At 41.3% G+C, this 17,847-nt stretch overlaps 1 protein-coding gene across 1 annotated transcript in view; it reads right to left on the bottom strand.

The window, feature by feature from the left end:
• Positions 1 to 5,249: 5,249 nt before the first annotated feature.
• Positions 5,250 to 17,847, bottom strand: part of vav3 (vav guanine nucleotide exchange factor 3) — a 71,607-nt gene continuing 59,009 nt past the window's right edge. The window contains exons 22-27 of the mRNA XM_028432716.1: positions 17,814 to 17,845; positions 17,381 to 17,497; positions 14,787 to 14,874; positions 14,228 to 14,357; positions 9,510 to 9,661; positions 5,250 to 8,545 (exon numbers count right to left, since the gene is read on the bottom strand). Of these exons, the coding sequence (XP_028288517.1) occupies positions 8,501 to 8,545; positions 9,510 to 9,661; positions 14,228 to 14,357; positions 14,787 to 14,874; positions 17,381 to 17,497; positions 17,814 to 17,845 (564 nt within the window). The 3' untranslated portion in view covers positions 5,250 to 8,500. The remainder of the gene's footprint in view (positions 8,546 to 9,509; positions 9,662 to 14,227; positions 14,358 to 14,786; positions 14,875 to 17,380; positions 17,498 to 17,813; positions 17,846 to 17,847) is intronic.

Genomic DNA, 17,847 nt, shown 5'->3' with positions numbered 1-17,847 from the left:
TCTGGTGGAAGCTGTCTGTCAGATATTTGCCACTTAATGTTATTCTAGGATTACATATATTTAATTTATTAAGTTCAGTGTGTATTTGGCAGATCTCTAATTAGAAGTGTGCTACTGCTTTATGAATAACACTAATTATTTTTAAGAGACTGATAAATATTGGGCCTATTGTTGATTATTTTGGACTACTGTGGCAGTGGATCATTTATCCTTGTTTTGTAACTTTGCAGAAGTAATTCTATAATGTGTTGGAGCTCCAGGCATTGAAGCAGAACTTCCTGACCAGGAATCACCAGGACCTTCATATTCCTCAGGACCTCCTCCCAACCAGCAAGCAGCAGGGCTGTCTTCACCTGCAGACGTACATGGTCAGTTGCCTCTTTTGTTTTTGTTAAACTATTAGAATAGAATATACTTTATTAATCCCTTTCGGAGGGTGTAATTTGGGATCCAGCTGACTGGCCATAAGTTCTCTCCAGTTTATTCAGAACACACTTAATAAGTAGAGAGATGACTTTGCTAGTTAAAAAGCCAGGAAGCAGACATTTTGAGAATAATCTATCCTCAAAATGTCTGCTTTATTAATGCACTGTGAGATGTGTGATGTTAAGAAGTGTGACACTTTGAAATATAAGTATTATTGTCAGTGTGTGTTTGTTTCATTGTTACACTTTGAAATAGATGATGGTTTGTTGTATTTGTTTTTCAGTCAAAAGTTAAAGTAAACATTTAAAAAAAACACTCAATATCAGTTTTATTTACTGATAAATAGAGGATTGTATTTTTCCTGGTATTATAATTTTTGGGTTTTAGTTTAGTTTTGGTTCTATCTCTCGATTGTAGTTTGACAAACTAGAGGCCCCCAAACAGCATCCGGCCCCCACAAAGCTAGAAACAGTACTGATAGATACTCTGACCCAGTAACAGGTGCCATGATGAAGAGATAATCAGTGTTATTCTCTTCACCTGTTAGTGGTCATAATGTTATGCCTGATCAGTGTGTGTGTATATAACCCACTGTAGAGTTCCACAGATGCATTGTTATACAGAATCCTCTAATTATGTAATGTTGTTTTTTTAAATTTTCCAACGTAAACGTAAAGTTTAGTTCAAATTGACTGCCATGTAACCATGGTAACACATGGAAAAGATTTATAAGCTATAACAATACAGAGGGTTGATATATGATTACCTAATGTTTTACTACAACTTTTAGATTTATTCCAGCTACACTGTGTGAGTAGGTCACAGGTGTGATACACACACACACAATCCCAGTATTTCCCTCTGCATTTCACTTGTGTGTGGGACATACAGGGTGTCATCACACCTGCATATTTATTTACAGCACAAAGTGGAGTATAACTGTTTCTGTCATGCTTTGATGCATTTACATTTACACGGCTCTGTTTTCAGCTATGCAGAGAGATCTTTACCGCTTGACCTTGAACATGAGAACACATTAAAGCACAGATTCTATAGAATGTGTTAAATATTGCACGTACATTATAATGTGACAAACCTTGGAGTGAGCCTTGCAGCAAATCTAAGGCTGCATTTTTAACTGTTTTTATAATGCTGGTTATTATGGAAGGTGATGTTTGTGCTGCCATCTGTTACCAATGTGAGCACATGCATATGTGTGTGCGTTTGAGAAGTGCAAATTATAGCCTGCGTGTGCTTGTATGTGTGAATAAAAAAAGAAGACTGCTGCGACAGAACCGAAAAGTGCACAATAGTATGCATGAGTGTGTTTCATGCCATTGGAATAAATGCAATCAGTTTTGTTTCTGAGCAATGCCAAGCCATGTCAGCATGCACGTGGGGCTGTAGCAGACATAAGTCCCTTTGAAACAATGCTGCATGAATAACTACAGTAAGAAAATAAGCTAGATGCAACAGTAATGTGGCTGCAACCGGTAGAGAATGTGTGTGTGTGTGTGTGTGTGTGTGTGTGTGTGTGTTTCTGAATAGACGGGTTTGTGCATGAGTTTTTTATGGTGATGAGCTGTCTGAGTGTGTTCTGTAGACGGCACCTTGGTGTTTATGCAGTGCTGATAGTCTCCAGGAAAACAGGAGGGGGAAGAGAGCTGCTTGATATTTACACACAGCAGCCATACCGTCTGGCAATGATGATGGCTCCCTCATGGCCCAAAAGACAGCAATAAACCCAGAGAAAAGCACAAGCGAGACGGACTGAGAAATAGACTGGTATATATGGAGTTCAGTTGAGGAAGTCAAAACATGGCAGATTTTATGAAGGATCTGCGAAAAGGAGGTTGACAAGTGGCTGCAGTGCTAAACTGAAACAAGATTTCAATGATTCTTGATATGTTTATATAATCAGAATGGTCTTTTTCTATATAACTGTAAAATGGACTTTACATACTTGGTTTATAATATCTTGTATGCGTGTGTGTGCACTCAGTTGGTAGAGTCAGGTGTCACAAACACAAACAGTTTCCTTTTCTTTAACTTGACTCGAGGTTTGATCTTCTGACAACATACAGTAATGTTTGAAGGAAGCATTTTTCAGTGCCAATATAGAGTGGGTGCACTTGCATAAACTAGTAAATATCCTTCATCTTTTCTGGTTGCAGGATTCTAAAATAGTTTTTTAGGTTTGACTTCGAAGTTTGAATAGAGTTGGAAATGAGCAATGGTTTAGCACAATAAGAAAACAAAGCCTGAACTCTGTTTGTTGGATCATCAGATATGGTAAAATGTCATTTGTCTACACAGTGTCTGCCCTTCCATTTATTGTCTTAGTAGTCAAAGGTAACATAATACAATACAAAAGTTGGATGCATCTAGATGGGGACGGGGACTCGTCCTGATGGTAGCAGGAAAAGGTGCCCGCACTACGGAGCTGTTGCCCTTGTAAAATGTGTTTGTGTGTTAAAATGTATTGAATTGTGTGATTTAAGATTATTGTTACCTTAACCGTTAACCTGTTGTTAATGCCTTGTGAAAGTTAACCACAGGCAAATCTGAAACAACTCGTGGTGTCAAGGGGACTCAAAATGCTGATTGGTAGTCTGCTGCATTGCATGTACTGTCATCCCCAACGTACCTCCATACTTGAACTCCATACTTGGCTGTAATGGTGAGTCAGATGTGATTGGATGACATCAGACAGGCTTATCATAAGTCCATTAGCATCAACATAGCATAATGTCATATGTTTGACAATACATCCATATGCTCTGTTAACATAAACGTTACCGTGTGTCATATCTAGCAGATTTACTGTATCATCAACCAAATGTGTTGAGTTTTCATAAGGATGTGTTGTCACAATGTTTTAATTGGACATTGTTCTTTTCCAGGGAATATAATTATATTTTAGTTATTCCAGGCAAGTGAACAGTGTTGCAAGTGTGTGTAAAATGAACTAATGGTTCCACATGATAAAAGGTGAAAGCACAGTTAAGATTTGGGAGTGTTCTTGAAGATATAAGGGGCATTTAGTTTTCAGAGATGGCACTAAATTCTACCTCTGTCCTTTAAGGATGATTGATGCTATTTTTTTTAGAACATCTTGCTTGTTTTACAAAGGCAATATTTTATGTTGTGACTAAATCACTGAAAAATGCCTTTCATCTATATTTTAGAGGAATTTCAACGAATCACAAAACCTTTATCTCTGTGTGCTGCACTAACCTTAAGCAAATCTCTTATTAATGGGCAAAACTTGAGTGATTATACCTGCTTGATCCAACACCAGTGTCCTTCTGGCAATCAAGTCACAGGCATAGTTTGATGTGTGGGGTCCTGTGAGCAGGACTGCAGTGCTTCTTGTTTCCATCAACATCAACGAAAATCTCATATCTGACAGAGCGGCAGCAGGCCAGAAAGTTAGGCCTGACATTTTTTTATTTTCTGAACTGCGAAGAAGGCTAATGTCACCCTCTCACCCGCCATCTGTCACACTGGTGGTCCAACCTCAGCTGGAAGTGGACTGTTGTGAACCAGACAGGTTCAGCCAAGGCAAAGCCTGCCTGGTGGGCATTTAGTACAGCAAGTCCCTTCGACCCCTGCAGTGCCAGGAGCACTGGCTGCTGCAGCCCGGCATCACTGATCCTCTCAGTGTCCAACCTGCAGACTAGCTTCAGCAACGGCAGGTAACCAGGCAGCAGATGGCCAATGAGACCACCACCCACACAAACATTAGACCGGATCTTTTTTTTTTAAAGAAGGCTCAGCAGTCTCTGTCTTGTACACTGTTATAGTAACTTCTTTAGTGTGTGTATAAGTATTCACACATTTTTGTATTCATTTAACTTGCTATATTTAGACAACAGGTTAACATGGTTCATTATTATCAGCATGATCACCACTGTTTATCCCCACATTCATTCACACTTATTAGTCGATAAGCTAGTGAGAAACAGCACCCCACTGGCTGCAGGTTATTTAAGTCCTGTGGAGGGAACAGCAACACAAAGCAGCAGTGACACCATGAAAGCTGCATAATTTAAGTCCTAATTTTCAGCAAGAAAGTCACTTCTGGGCAAGCTGAGCTAGTAGATGAAACTGGCCACAGTAAGGTCCAGAGGCGGACTCGTGTCTTTATTTCTTCATGATTTATTGACCAAAAAAAAAAAAAAGTAGGCTGGGGCTTCCAGTGAGCTCAGTGTGACCCTGCAGTTTTCTGTTAATGAACGCTCAAGATCAAACTCATAAAGAATATCTCAGGGTTGAATTTAGCAGGATCCATCTTTCCATTGAGGTTTCTATTTGTTTGTTTTTTGAAAATTTTGGTTTGTTTTTTTTAGAAAAGTGGGCTCCTGAAATGAAAAAGAGAGAATATTTGATTAATTTAATAGTACTCATGCTGGCTCAATGGGGTTCCAGGGCAGATTTTTCATTTAAACCTTGAGAAAATGTGCAAATATTTTTTATTATTATTGTTGACATTTAGGTTATTATTGGGAATAATGTGTGTAATAGTGTCTGACATCAGGTCTGATATTGATGTATTTCACACATAGACTGTATAGACGGATAGTTCCTGATATCATCTGTAGATTTCTAAAGATTTGCTCTAAGACAACACTGAAGGCTACCAAAATATGGTGCTCATTGACATGTGACACATTTTGACTCTCCCAAAACTGTCTCAGCAAGTCCCTGAATTTAGTGCACACTCATGACACACAGGTGTATTAGAAGAAGCAATGTATATCTTTATTATGTGCTATGTATGTACATCATTTACAGTATGATACAGCAACAATACACGGTTATGCTACACAGTCAGGATTGCACGGTTTTAGAGTTAGGCCACAGCGGTTATGTACCGTGGTGAGGAGACATAATGATGAATGTACAGTAAGTACAGCGTACATCTTTGGCTTCATTGCAATAACAAAACACAGACACAAACTTCAGTCAAAGAGGGAGCACTGAAAGCAAAATACAACACAGGAAGTGTGTTATTATGGCATGTTACCTTCATGTATGGGTGTGTCAGCCCTGAATCCTGTATAAATGCTTTTAACCAAAAAAGCTGTAGATAATAGCAGTGACAGCACATTCTGATTCGTTGTCTTATTTCTCTCTGTGGTAAAATTAAAGTCATTTTGCTGTGGTTGTCTAGATATAGGCCACCTCTCTCTCTCTCTCTCCCTCCTTTCCTCATAATACAGAATCTTTCATTCTCCTCCAGCCAACATACAGCAGCGGCGGTTACAGCCTACAGAGCATCGGGGTGAGGGACAGAATACAGAGAGAACCTGAGAAGACAGCGATTGGATGAAAGATAGATGGGGAAAGAGAGCCGTAAAGAGAGAGAGAGACAGAGAGAGGAGGGAAGTGACACAGTGAGACAGAGCAAGAGAGAGGGGAGCCGACAGAGAGATGGATGCAGCCGGGTCGCTGAGGTGAGGAGATGGTGTAATGATTAGATCACAGATACCCTTGAGCCTTCCTCCTGTCCCCCCTGCGCACACATACACAAAAAAATCTGGAAGCGCACTCGAAGGAGAGGGAGGCCTGCAGTTGTAAATGGGTCTGCTGTCAGAGTTCATCCGGGCAGAAGCGGGAGAGCAGGAGTGGATTACCGGAGTGTGCGATTAGAGACGCCCACTCTGGTTCTCCAGTTCTCCCAGATGAAGAAAAAAGGCCTGTTCTGTGCCTCGTCTACACTGTAGCTCTTTTTAGAAGTCTGAATGTTCAGAGAGCAGGAAAAGTCTTTATGGCAACTAAATTTCTTAAGAGACTTTTTTGGTTTTAATTTGCCTGCAAGTTAAACAAAATGTCAGTCTTATCTCATCTGTACACCCTCTTCTTCCCCTCTGATGCGAACACTAGCTGCCTCCTTACACATTGTTCACTACCTAATCAGATGATGTCATCTCCAAACTTTAGCAAGTGAAGGTGATTGCATGAGGAAGAGCTGTGTTTAGGATGCTTCCATCTAGTGGTCACTTAATGACAGTGTTGATAAGAGGAAAAGGGGGAGATGTCACAATGTGAAGATATATTAATATCACCCATTTATGAGACAGTTCAGTGGTTACACAACATAACTGAGAGCAATGAATGCTTTCTTCTACAGCATAAAGGCATGGACTGACATGGACTGGCATGAGAATATTAGCGATTTTCAAACATAATGGCTCCTATAAGTGCATGCAAAAGCACGTCTTTACAATAAATCCTCACAAAATGTACATACCCAGGAGAATCAACACAATTATCATATGACTGGATTACTGGATTGTAATGAGGGCTAAACCATAACTATAATTCACAGTTTTCACTGATGAACTCAGGAATGCTGCTTTTTTATAAACCCGCAGTGATTTTTATCTAAACTGCATGTTAAATTATGAGTTTTCCCTGAAGCATGAAGAGGTGGATGATTTTAAAAATGTCATGTGTAGGTGTGTGCATGTAACGTTGGAAAAAATGTAGCCAAAGAACAGCTTCAAAGACATTAAAGAAGCAGTTCAAAGTAGTGTTCTGACCATCATCACAGAAAAGACTGAATTAAAGCGCTCTGTGATCAGATGTGCCCGCCTTCTGAATATCACATAAATACACTTAAATAAATTGGTATGTACAGAATTTGGTTGGTTTTACAGTAAAAAACAAAGCTTCTGTCTCACCTCCCAGCTTTAGGTTCATGTTTTCTTTAGATCTGTGTACTTGTGTGCCTCCTTTTTTGACTGTGCCTGTTAACATTACAAGATGGCTGTGCCTCATGTTTTCCTCTTGGGGTACTTACTCCTCCAAATGTGGGAAAATTCCTTTTTCACTGTGGATTAAGGAGACATTGTGTACTATGTATAGGTGAGGTGAGGGTGGGATGCAGAAAATGAGACAATTAGCAGAGAGATATAAACAGCTGAAAGGTTCTGAAAGCTGATATTGCTCCTTCTGTGTGTTGATATTTAAAATACTTCTTAACATGAGGTTTTTCCTACTCTGGACTCCAACTCTCAAAGCATCACATCTATCATAAACTGAAGAGAAAATAACAAAGCTGGGCTGAGTTTAGTTATAGGTTAAGAGGGCAGGTAGCACGGCTTGCTCCCCGACAAGCCGCTAATGCCTCCAATAAGATAAACCCTCCGCGTATGGGATCTTGTTGACTGAGCTGCCACAGATAAGAGCAGAGGATTGCTAACGGCCAAGACAACCAAAAACATGAGAGGCTGGGCTCCAGATAAAGAATGTAGGAGGTGGAAGAAAATAGGAACAACAGCGATCAATCGCTGGCACTGTGCAGCGATGCTATCCGACGCCATCCCTCTCTTACATCTGCTGTATGAGTGTGGCGATCATAATCTGAAGTGAAGGAGAGGTGGGTGGTGTGTGTGTGTGTGTGTGTAAATCTGGGTCATCAAGTCATCAATAACCACGTTAGTGGAACAAACACACTGGCAAGGTCAAATCTGACTGAAATCCCTTCTGAGAAGAGGATGAAAGTAATAATAAACTTTGCAGCGTGGGTCTTCCAGACCTCAGATGACTCTATTCCCACATGGAGTGAACGGATGGATGAATGGATGAGTGGATGAATGGAAAAGCGGCATTTGAGTGTCTACTTCTGACAGTTTTGGTGACGGGTGACTTGGCAAGCGGAAACAGGTGGGAGTTGGGGGAGGGTGGTGGCTGGCTGGGGCAGAGAAGGAGAGGAAGTGAAGGATGAATTATGGATGGATGGGTGAAGTAAGGGAGAGGGAGGAGGAGGTGTCTGGCGAGGGCCCGTACCACGCTGACAGGCAAGCTGCTAGTTGGTGGAGTTGCTTATCCACACAGAGTCAACCAGAAGTTATCGGGCATCTTTGCATCTGCAATGCACTACAGCCCTTTTTTTCCCCTCTCCCAAAGGCCTCTGGGATGGTTTTAGGCAACAGGGCAGCGTGGAGGAGAGTGAAGCTGTTTGCTGTTCTGCAGCGATGCAGAAGCTCGCTCTTTTTGTCACTGTTATGATTTATCCACTGCTGCCGTTCTTCATCATCTTAGGCTTCTTCTCAGGTTGGACCTTTCACTCCTCACCCTCTTCCACATATGTGGATGGAAACCAGCCGACCTGAGGTAGAAAGAAATGAAAAGATGTTATTACAAAGAAGCTGACATTGTGATGGTTTATGTCACAGGGAGCTGTAGTTGCAACAAAGGCAGATGACAGTCAGAGCCCATTCCTCGACCCAAAGGTGCAAGAAGGCAACCAACTCCTTCACTGGGGAGAGCCCTGACACCACCCAGGCAATGGTCCTTTGGTTAAATTTACCATTAGTGAGATTGTGGCTCGAGATAGTATTCATGGAGCCAGAGGATGGCTTATTCAGTGAACAAATCATGGACGGTCCAAACCATCATCTGGCGATATTGACATACTCACTAGATTTCATTGGTATTATAAATAGTATTAGTGTGATATGGAAAACCCCAGAAAGGTGCTTTTCCACAGACAGAGCCAGCTGTTTTTTTTCAGTAAGTACCACCAATTGTTTTTATTGGCTGATGGCCCCAAGGAGACGCTTACGTCTCTCCACAGACTCTTCTTATCAGGCTTAGTAAAAGAGAAAAAAGCTTCTTCATTTACCACAGCTGTTCACAAAAATACTCACAGCACAGACACGGTGCTTATACACACACACACACACACTCACTCAGCTTGTGAGTGGGAGTCAGTATATTTCCCTGCATTTAGAACCTGTTTTTTTTCAGCACTTTGTGCCTGATTATAAAGTGCTCCTGGCACTGGCAGAGTAAGACAAATATGCATTGAAGTGATACAGGGAAGCAGGAAATGTTGTACCTGACAAAGTAATTAAAAAATAAACAGCACCTTCCAGGTAGATAGAAATATCTGCCAAATCGCTCTTTTATAAAATGTCTGTTTTTAGTGCTAGCTAAAATTGAGTGAAGGCAGCTACAGAAAAGTTTGAAACTTAAGTGCCCTGATTATATTTTACTGAATATGAATGCAATAACAGACTATTTTTTATCAAATTTAAAAGGAATTTTAAACTTAAAAAGAAAAAGCTTACCCTGCCGTTGACCTCGCCCCTCCACCAGCCGTTGGCTCCTGACTTTGTGTAGATCTTAACCACGTCCCCCTCCTGCAGCGAGAGCTCCCGGGTGTCACGTGAACTGAAGTCGTACCTTGCTATCGCCACACCAATCACTTTAGGAGTAAACACTGCAGAGAAAGGCAAATGCATGCAAAGAAACTATTAGATTTTACATACACATATACAGACATAACTGGAGAGGTGTATAGCCGTACCGTACCGTAACTAGTGTACCTCTTAATTGTTTTAAACCTTAGTGTCATTATGAAACATATTAGCCTTTGAAAACAGTGTCCAGTATGTATGTAGGTGACTGAAAATAATCAGAATAGCCTGTTTAGGACATTTACTTGTATCTATTGCTAAAGCTGAAGCAGTCCAGCTTGAGTGTTCTGACAGCAGTGTGTGTGAGATTAGATGTCTCCTGTCGAGGAGACAGCAGTGTGAGAGACAGATGTGGAGCAGGTTAGCTAGTTACCACTGCTCTCTCCCACCCTGCCGGCTCTCTTCCTTTCCAGACACTGACTGGTGGGTCGGACTGGGCTAAGCTGACAGGTGGAAATGGAATGTCAGACCTCTACAACCTGGCCGTGGGGATAGAATATCTAATATAGAGGAGCTCTGTGTATTTGGACACTTCCACCTTTACTTTGACAGACGGACACATACACACACCAGACTCCATACAACACCCTTATCTCAACACCCTTTCTGCTGAACACACCTGTATAGACATGCAAAAGGGTACACACACTGTAACAACCATACATGCATTACAAACATATACAGTGCCTATTCTCCACACAAGATGACATGTATGTGCACACTGCAAGAAGTGAGATGTACAGGCTGAGCTTCATGCCATGATTTAAATGCACAGCCAGCATGCAAAGCAGCCTTTAACATGAAAGAAAAAAAAGAGACAGAGACGGACAGCAAGAAGCAATACCTGTACCTGACCAGAAGGGAGCAGAGGAAGGAGGTACAAAGCTGTAGCCGGCAGGAGTTACAAGAGAGAGGCCGCAGAGCAATGGGGCTATGGCAGGGCAGGGCAGGCCAGGCGGGGAGCGGAGAGATGCGAGAGGGGAGAGGACAGGGATGGGGGGGGGGGTGGTAGGAAGGAAGGAGAGAGAAGCATAGAAGAGAAAATAAAACTTTATATAAAAAAAAGAAAGTTCATAGTCGCAGTTTAATAAAAAATAAATGACGACAAGTGCAGGAAGAGCGCGAGCGAGTGGTGCTTCATCTGCACACTTGTAGCAGTTTTCACTGAAGTTCAGCACTTAATTAAAATGTGCCCTTAAAAGTATTTACACTGTTTGGCCTAATGTGGCTTCTATAATTAGAAAATCTGCATTTTTATCAAAACCGAAAGAAAGAAAAACTTTAAGTTCTTTAACTTTGCAAGATTTTCAACACTAGAAATCAGTTAATGCTATATAAATCGATCATATGTCTTCTTAAAATGTTTTATAATACTCAGGACTTCAGCTAGAAACTATTAGCATTACACATATTCTCCAAAGAACACCTATAAAGGCTTTGTTGAAACACACAGTGACACATTATCCAAAAGGATGCCTGCATGCTTGTTTTCACTTCTGCTGGAGGAGAAAGGCACTGATCTGATTCCAACATGTCGAAAAGTTGGCAGTGTGAGTGCCTTGCACTAGGGAATAGAACCTCTAACCTGGAGAGAATTAGTAGCAGGACATAGAAAGTTTGGCACGAGCACAGTCGGAACAAGAGGGTTTGAGAGTGTTAGTAAGAAGAAACAGGATGTAGCCACTAAAAAAGGTAGCAGGTTTTAAAGGATGCCAGTCAATTATTTCATCCAGAGTTTAAGTGAGGTGAAGTAACAGATGGAAAACAGATGTGGGAATCATACAAAAAACATTATGTAGACAGATACACTCCGGCTTCTGTATGAAGGGCCTGTTAACTAATGATGACTGAGAGTCAGTCTGACATCAGCTACCAGTATAATGTTCAAAGAACAAAAATAGGTCCCAAATTGCAGCAAGAATGCATAATAGCTGGGCAGGAGTTAGCATAGCATCATTCAACCATGCTGCAATCTATATTTTAGTGTTTTAGCTGAAAAATGATTTCTAGTATTTACAGTTTGTTTCAGTTCCTGCTCTGTAGGCTGCTTAAATATATATGTGAGGCATGGCTTCTATTATTTATGACAGTTTATTATTGCCCCACAATCAAGACATGTTTTAGCATAAGACTGTGCCCCAGTCAACCCTCTAAATCTTAATCCACCCCTGCACCAGGAGCCCATGTTTGAACCAGTGGGAATAGACACTCTAATCCCTGCAATGGCAGATAAATGCCCAAACTTTATGAAAAATGTGCTGCTCTCAACAATACTGCTGGCAAGTTAACTGGCCCGGGTTATTGATACGCTGTATGGAGAGCAGAGCTCCACTGGTTTTTAAAATGAATACTAATCAGCACACTGAGAGACAGCTCAGCAACCTCTAATGGTGTCTAGGTACGAGCAATATGAAGAGGGATCGCCCTCCACTTCAAACAGCCGCCGAAACACCAGCTGCATTTTACATGCTTCATTTTTGTGAAATCTGATTTGTGGACCACACCGGAATACACAATGTGTTGCTGGCTGACTTAATAGAGGAGACCAAGAGAACACGCACACACACGCACACTGCATCGCTTCACAATAAAGAGTGAAGATGAGAGTTAGAATCCAATCAGAAACACAGTGTCCCATAGCTGAGGTGCATATTTATTTATGCTCAGGCATTGTTGCTTTTGTCATTATCAGTGAAAAACTATCAATCAATCCGTCCACGAAGCTGTCCAAAAACAATATAGAAAACAAAGGCTGAGCATTAATTAGGAGTTTCCCAGCAGTGTTTCAGCAGAGCTGGAAATCAAAACAAGAGTCATTTGAAAGTGAAAGGGAGAAAATGAAGTGTGCACACCAGGAGCAGGCTGCCTGCTAGACAGAGAGGTCTCCGGAACAAAACAAATTTGGACTGGAGCTGTCTCGACTTGCGTTTTGAGGTTGAGTCTGAACAACAGGCGCCGCTTTAGAACAACCAAACGGGCTCTGTACAATCTGTTCACGTTTCTCCAGCTGGAAACGAGATCAGGACTTTTTTTTTTATCCTCATGCACGCTGCGGCATTCATGCTTCAAATGAAATCTCATTTTACCACTGATTGTGATAAAAGTCTTAAGTTTTCCATTAACCAAGTAATAGGCAGTTCACTGGCTCACACACTGGGTTTAATACAATTTCTGCTGCCACTGCTAGAAACAATCAGACTGTGTGGCAATGGTACATAAGCTATATTGACTTTACAACCTTATACCGGTCTGCTATTAGGATGAAGAAAAGAATAAGTGATTTATTCAGAATTTCTTTTTTGAATTCATCTTTCATCTCATAATTACATTTTTTGTGTGTATTCACTCCTGGCTGTCAGGTTTAAAAGGCTCTGTTGTTTTATCTGTTTCTTCACTTCAAAACGCCGTCTCATTAAAATCCCAGTTCAAAGTTACACACATCCCACACCTGTTAACTCCCAAATCAGAAAGGAAGCAACATCTCACTGGATAAAACTGTGTTCCTTTCATTCAGCCCCGATAAATAACACGTGAATGCTGAGAGGAATCAGGTTAGCGACGATAATGAGTGACAAAGTCCCAGAGTTAAACAGGAACAGCAGCTGCATGCATAAATAATCATCGCTCTGCTGCCATACAGTACAGTTGTACCCATCAGAAGTGTTGGTGACAACAGCTGCTTTGTCTTCAAGTGCAACATAACAAACAGCTCAAATCTTCCACAGGTAGAAAAAGAAATCATGCTGCTTAAATCTTCACCCTGAAGTACTGAGAGACGGCACAACAGAACAAGTTCTGCTCAGAGCTCTGCTGCTGAAACATTCAGGCCGTCTGAGGCGTTAGATGATGATCGTGGAAATGATGAAATGGAATAAAGGTCTGCATCTGGTGTAATGCTGACTTTAAAGCCTAAATTTTACATTAAATACTTATATAAACAAAATGATCTAATGATGGATGCTATTGCAATGTGGATTTAACATACATGTTAACCTGAAGGATTATGGAGCTCTCCTGCAGAAAGATTTGATCTTTCATAATCGGCTAGAGAGTTTTATCCACTCTAATGACATGCTCAGTAGATTCTCCGACCACCATTTGACAGTTGAGTCAAAAACAATTATTGTCACAGGAGGCTGGACTTTTTTTTTTTTTTTTTAAAAAAACAACAAATAGCTGCTGAGCTCTTTGAACACAGTGAAGATACTCCTGTGTGTTTTGGGGAAGGATGATGGATGAGGAAACACAACAGTAAGCAAGAGTAGTGATGCGGGAGAAATCGGCAGAAGCAGCATGTTAGAGGCTGAACAACAAATAACGAAGGGACTGGCTGACTTAAATGCAGCTGGCTGAATGATAACTTGATTTTCGATCATTTAGGTCAGATTTTTCCTCTCGGTCAGTGCTACAAAATAAAAATAAGAGTATAATAGGTTTACAAACAAGCTGATGTGCTGCTCATTCAAACCCCCATCAAACACCGAAATCTAGACTGATCCCATCTTTATCTTCATCTCTGACTAAGATGACCTTCAACGTGTTGTCTGAGTAGTGGGGCCATCCGCACTTTGTATTCTTTGTGTACTCACTGTTGCCTCCTGATCGGTTGAGGCGGTGCACAGCAGCATTCTCTGGTTCCCGGTAAGGAAACTGCAGCGTTGTGTCCAGACTCCTAAAACCTTCCCTCAGAGAGTGGTGTTTGTAGTACTCGATAAGCTCCTGATCACACACACAAACACACAATAAGTCATTAGCATTAGTATTTGTCACAGTAAAGACTTTCTATTAATAATATTGTATGTGTCCAGATGTTTGTAACGATGAAACATCTGGATCATCTGATGCAGCACCTGCTTGAATACCTAATCTGATTATTACCACAGTAAACACTGTAGCAGAATATTCTGACATGCAGCTGTATTCTCATACAGTCCTGCCACATAAACATCATGAGCGTTTCAAATGTGCACTGGACTTATGGACTGCAGTGCCCCCGGGCTAGTATAAACACGGCTCTAATCATTGCTATTTTCGTGCACATTCCGAAAATAAAAATCCACTTTTGACACTTCATTAAGTGAACAGCATGACTTATTTATGAATTGCAGTGCCGGAGTTTAAAAAATAAAACAGACTGAACAGACTCACTAGTATGCTCCTGAACTTCTTGTTCTCTGCAATGTAGAAGCAGCCCTCCCTGGTCAGGATCTTTATGTGCTTCACGTCGTTGTTGTACCTGTGGGCCATTGAATAAGTTATGAGTGTAATTTCCCTCTCTGATCACCACCATCGATCCGTGGCCGGTCCCCTGGCCCCCGCGGAGAGAGCAGGGCAGCTTCAGTAATGCATAGAGTCCCAAAGGTTCGTGACACATGAGTGATGGGTGGTCGTGAGAAAATGTGTGTGTGTGTGTGAGTGACACGTGATCGCACTGACGTGGAAAGCTGGGACGACTTTGTGCACAAATCCAGAAGGTTTGTCATATGTTGTGTTGCTTTATCAGCAACACTGCGGCATCAAAGTGTAACAATGTGATGTGTTATATTTAGAATATGTGCAGTGAAATGTGACAGCTCAGGTGAAAATTGGTGCAGCGTGAACATAATCCCTGAACTACAGTGCAGTCATTTTTAATACAATCAACAAAATTATTATAAACTCAGTCAATTTAAGATTGAAAGGTAGCAATACACACATTTGTTGAGAGTTTCTACAGTGGAACAACATTCTCTGATGTCATCTACAGCCTGCTATAGACTATAGAAACATGCTGTTGTGATGCCCCTCCCGCTGACTTGCAGGCAGTCCTGACCAATCTCGGCAGGTAATTAGCTGGAAAGGTCATCAGCTAATGCAGCTCACCTGGGCCCTCTAGGCGCTGCAAGCTGGCATGTGTGCACACTCATTCTTTACTAAGTGTTGTTTTCTATGTTTGTCCTTTTGGCTTAGTTTTTTTTATTTTTATTTCATTAACTCATCACTTTCTCTGAATCAGTTTTATTTAATAGTCAGTTGCATCTTGTGTCTTTAAACTACTAAGACTTTTCCCTTCATTTGTGCCTTTCATTTACACATAAACAGAGTTTTCACCTCTGAAAACGTTTCTTTCTGAAAACGAGTCTTTCTAAAAACTTCGGCAAAAGTGGAGATTTTGGAAAACGGGGTATTCGCATTTGAATGTGAACAGAGAAAAACGTTTGCGGCAGTCTGCGCATCAGTTGTAACTTGTGCAACTTTTTTTGTGTAGTACCGCTTCCAGAGTAGGCTGTATTCTAGTGATGTAAGCATTCCGGGTAGCGTTTGCATTTCTGTTGGTGTAAGCACTTTTTATGTGTTTGCATTTGCAGATACAGCTCCTCTTACTGTGTAGAGGAGCAGAGACATGTTAGGTTTGTGTAAGGACACAAAGAGCCAGACTGCATCGATGAGGCTTCTGATTGGCTTGCACGCCTTTCCCCTTCTTCATACACTGCCACCCACAGGCCTGGCGTAGTCATGACGGCTCTTGGGAGCGTATTTATGTGGGTTGATGTAAACGGAAACTTTTTTTAAAACTATGTGTGCATGATGTTATTTTGGAAAACAGAGGGAAGGAAATTTTTACAGATACCAGTATTGGTCATAAAATAAGAAAAAAATCTTGTAGCACTCTGGAAATATGTAGACTTCCTCGAACATTTTTTAAAAAAAGGCGTTACATTTTATTTTTTGGTAAAGAGGTTAAAATATGATTATAAATCTGTCAGAGAATGCAGGAGACGAATAAATGTCATTCCCACAGCTACTGTACGTAGCATTTCTCTTTCATGGAGAAGTTTTAATAACCTTGAAGAGTTTTACATTAATTTTCTCCTCTATTCAGAGCTCAAAGTCTTTGTGCACACATGCAATTAAGACTTCAGCGCAGGAGGAACATGAAGGCAATGTGAGCGGCCCTTTCTGCAAGGGGGGGTGGGAAGACATTTTTTAAATTAAGTTTAGAGGAATGTTGCTTACAGAGAAGTGTGCTTACTCCTTGTGGGGAAAAGCGTTCCAGCTCAGAGACTCAATATTAATAGACGACGGCTCTCTCTCTTCACAGCACGAAGACACGTTACAAAGATCGGTAGGGTCACTAGCACCCCGAGGTCTTGTTAATTCCTCATTGCCAAGACTAAAAAGGCTCTATGCTTCTAATTATGAACCACTACGGTTGTTCTTGTTGGATTTAGGGCAAAATATGATGCAATTTTACTGGGACCCGGCTCCACGATCAGCCTCTGGTTTGGTGACACACATCACTGTGGTTAACCACAGTCTCAGCCTTAGAGAGTGAGTGCATTAGCCTTCAAAATTAAATCAGTGTGTCAAGTAATGTCGTTCGGAGGGGAGGGGAGGGGAGGGAGGGGGGTCCACTTCAGGTCAATCGTGTGGTTTTGGGTAAAGGCATCTCATGAATCTAACAGAGAGGGTGGGCACAGAGGTGCACCTGCAGCCTATTGTTGTCCCAGTATTTGTCTCTGAGTTCACTCTGCTGCTTACAGTGTCTGTTTCCTTGTGTGACTGGAGACTGCTTGTGTTTTTATTTTATTCTTAAGTATTTTTTTACCCTGATTCTGACTAGTAACTTTGTGACCATCTGTCTTTTGCGTCCAATTCTGTTAAAGCGTTTCATGAGTATTGGACACAAATCAGTTTGTGTGTATTCTTCAGAGATGTTGGTGCTGATATAACTCTTATCAGTGATGTGGTATCAGACTTACTTTATGCTGATGGCATATTCTGTGAACTCTTTGCTGCGATGGCGGACCAGATAGGTGCTGTTGACCCTGTTGATGAGCTCTGCCTCGGCCTGGAGTCTCTCCATAGGGCCGGCAAACCTACAGCACGACAGACAAACAAAGACAGAAAAAGAATCTAAGTTAACAAATGCCTTACAAATGGAACTGGCGTGAACACATTGTTGATAGCCACGTTTGCACTTCCAGGATGGAGCTACACTGTGTGCAAAAATCACATAGTCCAAACAGATGTCTTATCAGCCCGGGCTGTGTGATCTTCAGTAAATGCTGGATGAATGTACATTCACTGTGTTTACCCATTTCCAATAAAACTCAGTGATGCTGTTCAGTAGGAGTAAAGATTTCTTTGCTTACACAAACTATCCAAAGTAAGAGAGCTGTTCTGTGGACATACCATGGTTGAGAGGAGTAATCAACAGGCTTCACCT

This window comes from Parambassis ranga, chromosome 20, assembly GCF_900634625.1.
Source record: "Parambassis ranga chromosome 20, fParRan2.1, whole genome shotgun sequence".
Lineage (NCBI taxonomy): Eukaryota > Metazoa > Chordata > Actinopteri > Ambassidae > Parambassis > Parambassis ranga.
This window is presented reverse-complemented; position numbering and strand designations above follow the sequence as displayed.